Source organism: Phaseolus vulgaris, chromosome 9 (genome assembly GCF_051622355.1).
Source record: "Phaseolus vulgaris cultivar YP4 chromosome 9, ASM5162235v1, whole genome shotgun sequence".
NCBI classification, from domain to species: domain Eukaryota; kingdom Viridiplantae; phylum Streptophyta; class Magnoliopsida; order Fabales; family Fabaceae; genus Phaseolus; species Phaseolus vulgaris.
The window spans coordinates 14,654,182-14,666,470 of NC_143506.1; the positions used below are offsets into that span (position 1 = coordinate 14,654,182).

Consider the following 12,289-nt stretch of genomic DNA (forward strand, 5'->3'; position numbering starts at 1 on the left):
TATATGTTTCCAGGTATTAAATTTGAGTTCATATTTCAGTACGTGAAAAAGAAAAAAAATTCTGGCTGTAATGTTCGAATTACTTTTTTAATCGATTCTCCATACCCAAAAACTGAGGCAATGGTTTAAGCCATCTTGCTCAAATTTACTTTGCTTCAATGCTGGTTGTATATAAACACAACACCTCTGAAAATTTGGATGATTATTTTATACTTTCTTGAATGGAAACAAAGTAAGTTGCTCCATCACTGTTATAGTTGAGGCATATTCATCTGCAGCAGTATATGAATATCGGTTTTGTTGGCATCAACCAGGCTGATACCAAGATTAAGTAATATTCTTCTATCTATTTTCTGTAATTTATAAATAATATTCTTCTAATTAGCCTTCCATCCTTGGTACACTTAATCTTAGTCATAAAACCTAGTTTTAGTGCATTGCTTGTTTGTTTTTATATGGCAAATGGACAATCATATTTGTCTGAATATGCTGCTTTCCTCTCTCTATAAAGTTGACATTTAGCAGATTTGACTCTCTGCAACTGCTATAACTGGAACTGGCTGCCGGGTTTGTATCTGACTAATTTTTTGAGATTGTTGATGTAGTCAGGTGAGTTTAGCCTCTCTTATCCTTGAGCAGCAAACTTGGTTTTGTCGATTACTGTATGAGCAGCTAACTGCGTACTTAATGTTCCTAATACATTCTTCTCTAAAAGGAATATCGCATGCACATGGATGCTTTACATTCTTTACATTGTTGTTAATATTATTAATCAGTACTGTTCCTTTTACATGCATTCTATTTCTTGCAATGGTTTCTTTAGGATTAGATTAAGAAGTCGTATCATGAAAGAACTCTTCATTTAATTAGTTCTGTTGAATCAGCGATACTCTTTACGAGTTGCTAGCAGTTACTATCACAGTTTTTTTCTCTAGATATGGCAATTAAATCTTAATCCATGGTTACTCATATCCCATCCTGCCCTGATTTTGATGGATAAAATATGCTTTGACTGAGTGTGTTTAGGTTTTTCCCAATTTGCAAAAGTGGGGTGGGTTTATGAATGTATCTACTTGCACCTGAATCCATCTTAAAGTCACACATGTGTATGGTGTACCTTGTGAGAGATGAGAGTTACGAAGGTGTGCTGTCAAGATTTACTATTTCGCCTTTGATACTTTCTCACTCTCTGACAATACACATGCATTTCTCTCAATCTTATTTCTTGTCATTGTTGGAAATATAAATTAAGTATTATGATTATTGAATCTCTTAAATTATTATAATTATTCAATAGTAAAGTTGAAACCATATATTCAGTTCTTAGGTTTCTAATTTTATAATTCATTTATCTATCATTTGAATTAAAATTTTAAAATTTTGCATACCCAGCTCCTTCAAAGCTGTAACTGAAGCTGGAGAGGCAAAATCTAGACTAGACTCATCCCAAATCCATACCTAGTCTTCTTGACTTTACTCAGCATTTTTGTCCGTTATTCCTTTTAAATGGGCCCAGTTGCCTTTTTATTATTCATGTGATCTTGTCAGGGATTCAGTCTGGGGTCAATAGGGTACGAAGTTATCTTCAATGCTCTTACTGTATCCTGTTGAATATATATGATGTTTTTGTTCTTAGAACATGCCAATGCAACTCTATCTAGCTGATTTGAGTATTATAATTTGATTCCTTGTTTCTCAAAATCTGACTAAACTGTAGATTTGTGTCCTCTTCTGTTTTCTCTTTTGCAATGAATGAGATGTGGTTTAAGAGTTGAACACTAAAACTTTGTAAAACCGTGGGACTGAGAGGCTGTCTTTTCGTAGATTTAGAATTTGCTTGCTTCTCTGGCTGACGCGTTTTCTTTAGACCAGAGGACCTCTACCAGATTCTATACGTAGCCGGGTTAAGCGTTCTTCCTAGTTTGCACAACAAAAACATAACTAGGTCGTCCGCAGTGAGACTTTTTGTTTGGAATTTCAGAACCAATTACTTTAGAGACAAAACAATGAACCAATCACATAGTACTGAATGTCACTGCAGATATGGATTTTTCTTGGAAAACATTGTGTCTTCGTAACCCTTGGGGGTGCTAGGCAGTTAAAACTATTTTTGTACACTACACCTCTGTCAATCAATAGAATGCATTCGGCGTGTGTTATTTTCATAGATAATGTTATTTTAATATCAGTAATTATTTATTTTTAACCACAATATCAGTAACTATTTTATTACTTGCGGTGTAACCTATACAACATATACACTAACAGAAGAGAAGACAATAAACTGCAACCCAATTTAAAAGTAAGCTATGACTGGGAGCAGAAACTTGGAGAACCAATCTAAAATTGGAGAATGCACACAAAAATCTAACCAGCATATCCCAACACATTAGGACATATTTATAAATAACAATCATAGTAAAAATAAATGGCTAAAATTACTGCTTTCTGCCGATTAATGCAGTACTCTTGTTGCATGACCTTCAAATCATAATCACCTAGAAGATAAAAAGGAATCATCCAAAACACAACAAATTATTAAAATAAAATTTATATGTATCTTGGAGTTGAGCTAGCTCCCAGCACAAATCTGAAATAGTCTCTGATATATAGGAAAATACTCTGTGAATTTTTAACATAAGTGATGAATTAGGGATGTTTACATGTATTCATGATCTTAAATATTTGGGATCGAGTATTTATGTGTTTCAGTGAAATTAGAATTGAGTATTAGATTTTGATTCAAACCCAACCATTAATAAAATATATTTATAACTTTATTTTATGGTTTGTGTTCGTATAAAGAATAAAAGTTGAGAAAACTATATATATATATATATATATATATATATATATATATATAATATTTTTTTCTCTTTTTCTTTTTCTGTTTTATGGAAAATCCATTTATGAATTCCTAAACTAACTTTCTACATATTACAGACTTTTATTTATATTTAAGAAATTATTCTATTTTTGTTAATAATAAATCACTATAAATTCATTTTTTTTTTCTCTAGTTCCTTAACTTTGTCAAAAGGGATTTTTTAAGCAAATTTTTCTTGCATCATATCAATATCAACATACACCTTATTATCTTTTAATATTTTTAAAATTATTCTTATATTCTGTATTTGAAAAATCTGAAACTCAAAAAATAGAATTCAAAAGTTAAAATCTCATTCCATAAAAGAAAATCCATGATGACAAAAAAAAATTGATTTTTTTTTTTTGAAATTCAAAAATGTGTTCTGGAAAATAATTTCTGGAATTCAAAATGTGTTTTGGAAATTCAAATCCTGAAATGTATTCCATAAAAGGGGTTTTGGAAGTATTTTTTTTATCTACACCCTCTTTTCATTCAAGGTCATTTTTATCATTTCATATGAGCATTTTCGTCATTTTAATAACACATTGGATGCTGGTTGAAATTGATATGGTGCGGGTAGAATTTGTCTTTTATTCATTCATTGGAACCTATTATTAAATATGAACGAGTCTGTATAGTATCAAACTTCAGGACACCACCATATTTTTCTTCTTACACCCCTATATTTTTCAAAATATTTAAATTATCCTTAATAGTTTTGAATGATTTTATAATAAAGAGTGTTTTGTAGCAACAAATATTTTCCAAAATAGAAAATTCAAAAGATAAAAAACTATTTCAGAGTATATTTTTTTTACTTTCAGAATAGTAAATTCCGAATTCAAAAAATGTGTTCCAGAAAATATGTTCTGAAAACATTTTGGAAATAATTATCCAGAGGTCATTTTTAAAAGAGGTAAAATAGTCTTTTAAAAAATGGTGGGTGCAGGGAGAAATTTGTTGGGCTTCAGGAAGAAACATCCCAAACTTCAATTACAAAGGTCACAGAATTTTGAAAGCCCGTTTTTACGTCTTCTTAATTTTTTTAATTCAAGTTTGATTTAATTTTTTTGATGTTTCATTTAACCAAAATATATATACAGTATAAACATTAAAAAATTATATAAAAACACATCGATAAAAAAAATCAATATTTTAAAATTATAAAATAATATTTATTTTTTACACTAATTGACTTCATCTAACCCACTTCACTGTTTTAATCCGAGTTTCATAAAACTCAATCGAATTCACTGCAACCCGCGCACATTCTTATCATTAATGTTGAAAATAAATAGAAATAAGAGAAAAGAGAAATCTTTAACCACAGAAAACAAGAAGAAGAGTTGCAAACTAAAATTAATATTTTAAATATTTTTTTAAAAAATCGATGAAAGAGAAAGAGTACAAAGAAACTGTGTTTTAAATTTATTGAATGCAAAAATAATACGAAGCAATCATGAGAATGTATCATTAGCTTATTCCAATTTTTAATTTCGGCGTCCCCCCGCGGTGTGATCCATCTTTTTTCTGAATTATAGAACCACATTTCTAATTGAATCCTCTTCTTATTTCTCAAGTATTTCTTTAATTCTTTTAAGATTATAAGAAACAAAATAAAAATAATAATATATCGTGTAATTAATCACAGATCCAATTTATACTTCCCTTTCTTTCCTTACTTAATCTTATATGTTAAATATTGCAAAATGAATTTTAACGCTAACTCAATCCTATAAAACTCTTTCGTGCCGAAAGTGACAACTTGTACGTGAGATAACATATGATGGGTGGTCCGATAACGTGGATGACCTGATAAGTCCAACAAATACTAACTGGGATATGCTCAAAATGATTATAATACCATATTATAAAGTGGACTTTAAACTTAACCAAAAAAAAACTAGCTTTTAAGGAGAGGTTTGCATCCACTTATATACAATGAATTGTTTTTATCTCTAGTCGATCTCAACAAACATCACTTTTATATGTAATAAAAAAAAATTGTACTTATTAAACACAACTCCTTCAATCAAAAGATCCCAATCTTATAATTAATCTTGACTCATTATGAAAATTTCTTTGACACCTCATAATGATAATTTTTTTTCCCAAGAACGCATGATTGTAATAATTTGTACAGTGTTTGTGTACAAAATCTAGTTGCAAAAAGAAAAAGTCAAAATAACCTCATTTTACAGAGTAGGTGATGGGTTAGAAAAAGTAACACTAGTGTGATTAGTATCCATTAGCAGTGGCCAAAGGTAACCCATGATTCTCAAAAACAGAAAGGTAACCCATAATTCATGATTTATTACCTCATTAGATAATAAACCCACTACCTCCATTCTACACACCCTTTCCTTCTCCTTACTTCATCTCTACATTTCCAAATTATGATTTATACACCTCAACAATAATATACAATTTCGTGTGTTTGGTTTAATTTTTAAAATAAATACTTACTTTAATTGATTTAATATACTTTAGAAAGGATTTTTAAATAGTTATTGTGAAATGTTCTGGAGCTATGGACGGTAATTACACAAAGATGTTAATTTACTGCGCATTTGTTTGAAAAATTGTTAAATTTTGTGAGTGCGAAAAGTCTTTTATGTGTTCTTGCAATGGTGCCAATGAATAAGCAGTTTTAGAATGTCCAAAGTGTGATTCATGTTGCATGTGTGAGAGAGATCTAATCTAACAAAAATCTTAATCTATAAGTTGAGAGTGTATTCAGCAACGTTGATTGAGCAATACTTGACAACGTACGCTATGATGAAATTTATGAAATAGTTTAAAATATAGCTGTCTATAACGTGTATTTTGTGCCAGATGCAACGTAACTACAACAGAGTACGCATTGCTTCTATTCCACTGCCATTCATTTTTCAGTGTGTGGGGACGCCACTACATACTAATTTAGCTTAGGATCAAACATTATAATTACAATTAACAATCAATTATAATACATAGCTTAAACCATCAATAACATGGTTATTTTAAATCTCAAGTTAATTACAACTTAATTACAAGTTGATTTTATATAGTTGATTAATAACTAAAATGTATTTTTTTAAGATGTTATTAAAGTTGTTTACAGTTGATTATAATGAGAGTTTATTTATTTTACAGGTGATCCGTTATCACATCGTTATTGGATCACTTATAAGATCACTTATAGTATATCGTCATACACATAAATTGATAAATTTTACTAAAAAAAATATGTGATGAGATTTTATATTGTATTGTTTTTTATTTATTAATTATGAATTTCACGTAGTACAGAAATTGTTATACTACTCTAATATAAAATATTAGAAATGACTTGGTTGTTAAAATTTACGAACTTTAGAGAATGTAAAGTTTACACTCATTTTAATTCCTTTATAACAATATATAATATGGTTTAAATAATTTGGTCTCAAATTTTACTCGATAGATAATGTTACTATAAAAGAATATAATTGTAAATTTTATTAAGAAATAATATATATATATATATATATAATTTAAAAAAAACAAAATTAACAATAATATAAACACTAATTTTGAAATTTAATAACGTAAAATATAAAAACATCATTGAAATTAGGGGTAATTAACTAATTAGTCTTACTCAACATCTATATGTGTCTCCTTTATATATATATATATATATATATATATATATATATATATATATATATATATATATATATTAAAACACACATAATTATGAGAATGAGAATACTTTGTAAGTCTTAATTAATAACCTCTCTAATAGAATGAATTGAGAAATTTGTTACTTTATACTTATTAAAATATTTAATTGTTATCAATTATTAAAATTTAATCAGTAAGTTTTCATAATTTAAATTAAAATCTGATTGTATTTCATTTTTCAAATTAAAACAATACAAAAATTAAATAATAAATTATAGTGCTTTTATTTTAATAAATTAAATTTAATATTTCATACATGTAATATATATTTTTAAAAATATAGGACGTCCTACTTTGTAGACTAAGAAATCAAAATGAAGTGTTAATATGTTAGTAAAAACACACACCGAAAAGAAAATTAATTTTATTATTAAAATAAAACAATTTTAAAAATTAATCACATTTAGTATTTTTAAAAATATACAGTAATTAAAATAACATTTTTTATAAAAAAAATATCTTAAATATGTTGTTTTATACGGTCAAATTGACGATAACTCTAAAACTCAATACATTTTATCATAAATACTTGAAAAATATGAAAACACAGACACAATAATACTTACGAGTGTATAAATAAGATTATATATATAATATTTATTTATTTTTTTTACACAATTTTCATTACCGGTGCAGTTTACGAGTCTACAATAATGGAAAATAATTGTCTGCTTTCAATAATTAATTATTTATTCTAGAAAAAGAGTTTAAGGTATGATTAATACATATACATTTTTAATATAAATTCACGAACAACTTTATTTTAAGAAATGTTAAATTTATTATATTGTTTCATTACATCTTCTTACAACATTTAGAAAAGTACTTAATTACGAATATTTTATATTAAACTTGATTGTTATCGTTGATTAAACTTTGTAGAGTCCGTTAACCACGAAAGCTGAAGCTTCTTAAGGTCTACCTTCTGTTCTCGCTGTGCTCCTTTCAACTTCTTAGCGAAAACTAATTCCATGGCTGCCACCACTTCTTCTTCCGCCTGCACCGGCTTCTTCACTCTCCGATCATCCAACTCCGTCGAGTCCAGGGCCTCGTCGACGCAGGCCTCTTCCGGCTGCGGAAAGTTTGATGGCGTGGCCATGTGGTTCATCAACGGCGTCACAACGGCTTTCTTCGCCTCCTTGAACCGTTGCTCTTGCATTCGCATCGCCACCCAGGAAGACGGCGAAGACGCCAACGACTTGCCGTTGATGCTCAACGACGGAAATCTCCGCCACGACGGTGTCGTTTCGGCCACCGGAAGCAGGAGAAGGAGCGGGAAAGGGAAGAAGAGTGAAGCTCTGATCGTGAACGAGGACTGAACATAAAGTCATGTGAACACAAATACCCTTCCAATCGAAATCAACGTCTCTTAATTTTCTTGGTATGTGATATAATGTTGTATCTATGGGGTTATTAATACCTTAATTATGTTTTGGATTGATTTTGGAGAGCCAAAATGAAATTAAGAATTAATCTATCTTTGATATTATATATACAGAATGAAGAATGATCATAACGTGTAATGAAATAAACTAAATGGAGCTCGATTCCCATTACCTTTTTGTGCAATTTTCTGATGTTTCTTATATTTTCAAATAAATCATGAGCTAGAATTAATATGATCGACAAAATTATGAATCGCTTATTTGTATCCAGTTATGAAATCTGATTGTATATTCATTTCTAGCTTCACTTGCCACTGACTGAACTAGCTATTAGATCCATAATGAGAGACTTTGATGGATCAACATAATTGAGAAAATATTGATTTTTAATGTGACATTTAATTAGCAAGTCACATCGTATTAAGAGAAGTTTGATTGAATGGAATTTTCTATGAAAATGTTTTGTATATTAAAATTAGTTTATTTCATTGGTTTTGTTATTCTTAAAGTGCCTATAATGTTTTTTGTCTACTGAGGCTTGAGGTTGTCATAGTCAAATACTCGTTACATATAGAATTTTTTGGTTTACTTTGTGCTGAAATGAAACTGAGCTTTCATTTCTTATCAATCAAAAAAGGAAAATGCCAAAGGAAGAAAATAATTAAAGTGATGGGCAGGGAAGGGAAGGAAGATGAGCGTGCAAGAATTGAGTTGGGAACATGATTATTGGGATCGGAAAGAAGATCATACATTTTTGTTAGCTTTTGATATGTGTAGCAATTAATTTAAAAATAACAAGTTGCTGAAGATTTGGTTTACTGGTGTAGATTGAGCATGTTCTGTGGACTAAAGCTGCATTAAAAAAAAAATAACATGGGCACACACTCTGTCACTCGGTTGTTTTATATTTGATGATGTTGTCGTTTGGGTGGTGATGATTGTGTTGTTTCGGTGGACAAAGTTTCTTTCACTTTTAAAACTTTGTCCCTTGACTTTACATCAGCAACAAGGAATCCAAGAAATAGTTGAAGAAGACGCGTTTGCAAGACAATTGAATTAAGGGGAACGGCATCGATTTTATTAGTGAGATATTCATTTGCCTAATTATCATTAATTTATTAACCCTCTCTTCTATAGATTCATAATAAGCCCCCACTCCAATCCTGTACCCAAAATCTCCATAAATTCTCAATTTTCTCTCATTTTTTATTTATTTCAAGCAGTATAATTGAAACAATACTCATACATCCTTATGCATTTAAAGCGTACAACTTATAATAAAAATATGTTTTAATATAAGTTTAAAAGTTTTTTCACCAAAATGGTGTAATTTGTTGGGTTTATTATATAAAGAACATTTTTTTTAATAATGTGATTGGATAAATCATGTTATTGTGACTTTACTGTGAAGAAGTGATGTCAAAGGTAATAACTTGAAGTGAGATGATGATTCACGTTTTAAAGTTGTGTTAGTCTTCCACCACTATGGTTGAAATGTTTTTAAACATGTGATGGATTAGACAAGTTTGCTTAAAATTTTAACAACAATTTTAATTCTATTATTTTACACTCAAATGATATAATTTTAAGCATACTTCTCACAAACATTGATGATTTTTGTTTAAAAATATTTCAACAAAAGTTGTGAACAAATAATATAATTGAGGTATAGATCTTCATCTCAATTCAAGTTATGCAATACACGACTTTTTTTAAAACAAATTTGGGTTCCAATAATATAATTTGTCAATTTCATAATTAATACTTTTTTTTTGTCTATTTAGGCAATAAAACTAATCAAATACACTATTTTTGTGTGAAAAACTTAAGTTATATATATATATATATATATATATATATATATAAATAAATAAATATGTAAAGAGAATTCCCTATTTTAACTGTTTTTAGTTATATACACAAACTTGTTTGTATTTTATCATTATATTAATATTTTATTTTATTATTTTATTTTGGTTATTTCGTCATTTTATAATTACTTAAATTTAAAATTTTAAAAAAAGTTAATATTAAATTTGAAAGAAATTATTTGAGAGACTTGCACTACATTTATTTAAAAATAATAAGTTAAATAAAATTTTGAATTGAAACATGGTTTGATGGTCAGTTATTTAACTCCCGGGCAAAATGCCAGGGCAAAATGACACCGTACAAAAGGCAACTTTGAGAGAAGTGTGAGAAAAAAAGATTGAAATAGAAAAAAAAACAAAAAGAAAAAGTAACATAAAAAAAGGAATATAAATCACAAAAAACTTAGTTTGTTTTTTCATTCTCGTCAATCTAAAGGTATTTCTTATTGAATCAATATCATTATCGTTTATTTTGTTCTGGTCAATCAATACAGGTTGTATAAATTATAATTGCTTAATTGTTAATGCTCCTTATTTTTATTTTATTTACTTCGCTTTTCATTTTCGTACAACAAGTGGAGGTGGAAGAGGAAGAAAATAGAAAAGCAAAATATACTAAACCGTTCCTTGAATACAGAACGTTCAGATTTTTGCATAAGTAATAAGATTGATCCAAACAATGGTGAAGGCGATTGATCCAAACAATGGTGAAGTAATCGCCTTAAGGAAGATGATGATGGCGTGATGGCTTTGCTCAATCAGTGGTGAAGAAGCACTATGAAGAAAGCATCTATACAACTCTCTGTAAGAAAAAGAAAAGGAGAAAACAAATGTGCAGGATGAACTCTAAAAAGAATAACATAAATTAACAACAATGAACAGTGATGAACGTGAAAAGAGAGAAAAGAGAATTCTATTATTCAGTATGTTTAGTAATTACAAGGGTGCATTATGTAAAAGAAAAAGCAGTTAACAAAAGGGTCATACATAGGGGCAAAGGGGTTACAAATAGAAAAGGCCCAAATTAAAGTAACCCAAAAACAAACTAACAAACAACAAGTACAAAGTTATATGTCATTATTGATGTGGGTGTTGACGAGGACGATGAATGTGTTCCGGCATTGTTGTGGAAAAGATGAAATAGATTAGAAACATAAAAAAAAATGTAAACCACTAAAACTTATTTTGTTTTTTCATTCTCGCCAATCTAAAAATATTTCTTAACGAATCAATGTTATTATCGTTTATTTTGTTATGATCAATCAATACAGGTTGTATAAATTCAGATTATTTATTTGTTAATGCTCCTTATTTTTATTTCTTTTACTCGGCTTTTCATTTTCGTACCGCAATTGGAGGCGGAAGACGAAGAAGATAGAGAGAGTATCCCAAACCGTTACTTGAATACAGGACATTCAGATTTGTACACAGGTACAAAGTTATCCTGATGTCATTGATGGTGTCGGTGCTAATAGGGACAATGAATGAGTTCTGACATTATTGTGTAGAAGAAAAAATTGATTAAAAAATAAATATTTTCTTAGATTTGTTACTGAAGTTTCTCGTCATATTCTTATTTTTTTTCTTTTCATTATTTTATTTCTCTTTATAACTAATTTTAAGAATGATATTATAGTTTTGTTTTAATTTCTTTTTTACTAAGCAACTTCTTTCTTTCTTTTGTTTTTTTTTCTTCCACTTTCACTATGTTTTTTTTGTTAGTTTTTTTTTTCTATTTCACATTATAATTTGATTTTTATTTTTCTTACGAGAATAACAATCTACTTTTTTTTTAATCTTGATAAGAATATGCAAATAAGAAAATAATAAATAAAATTTGTAAATATTTAAAATTAGAAAAAATATAAATGTTATGTTTTATACAATTTGATTATTGTTATTATTTAATTAATGAAGATATTCGTTAAGATTTTTTTTTTAATCTCGAATATCATCTTTATTTTTATTTGGTTTTTCATTTAAAGATTTTTTTTTTTGGAAACTTATATATATATATATATATAAATCGATATTTAAAAATATAAATACATAGATCTATATTTTATTTAAATAAATATAAATATACATAAAATAATAATAAAAATAAAAAATGCGGACGCATTTTTCGCTAGTATATATGAAATTTGTATAAATATTTCTCTTTCATTTATAAATACTTTTGTAATTTTAAAATAATTACTTTTAGTCAACTTGATTGGATTATGTGATGTGGGAAATTTCACTTGTACAATACAAAACTATTTTTTTAAAGGAATTAGAGCGGAGAATTTTTTTATTAAAAAATAATTACAAAATTCAACCTACAAAACAAAAAATTCATTGAGATCGTGAGCCATAATTGGGCCTAGGGTCCTTCTACAACGGGCTTATACTTACCAAAAGAAATTGAGGGAACAAAATATAAATTAATAAGTTGTAATCAAAAGTTAAAAAAT

The 12,289-nt window shown here is 28.1% G+C and overlaps 1 protein-coding gene across 1 annotated transcript; it reads left to right on the forward strand.

Moving 5' to 3' along the window:
- Positions 1-7,268: 7,268 nt before the first annotated feature.
- Positions 7,269-8,133, forward strand: LOC137822819 (uncharacterized). The gene has a single exon (XM_068627821.1). It carries the CDS (start codon positions 7,549-7,551, stop codon positions 7,894-7,896), a length of 348 nt encoding a protein of 115 aa, XP_068483922.1. The 5' UTR covers positions 7,269-7,548; the 3' UTR covers positions 7,897-8,133.
- Positions 8,134-12,289: the final 4,156 nt, after the last annotated feature.

Excerpts from the sequence above, each read along its gene's own strand:
- LOC137822819 (XM_068627821.1), top strand. The coding sequence starts at position 7,549 with ATGGCTGCCACCACTTCTTCTTCCGCCTGCACCGGCTTCTTCACTCTC.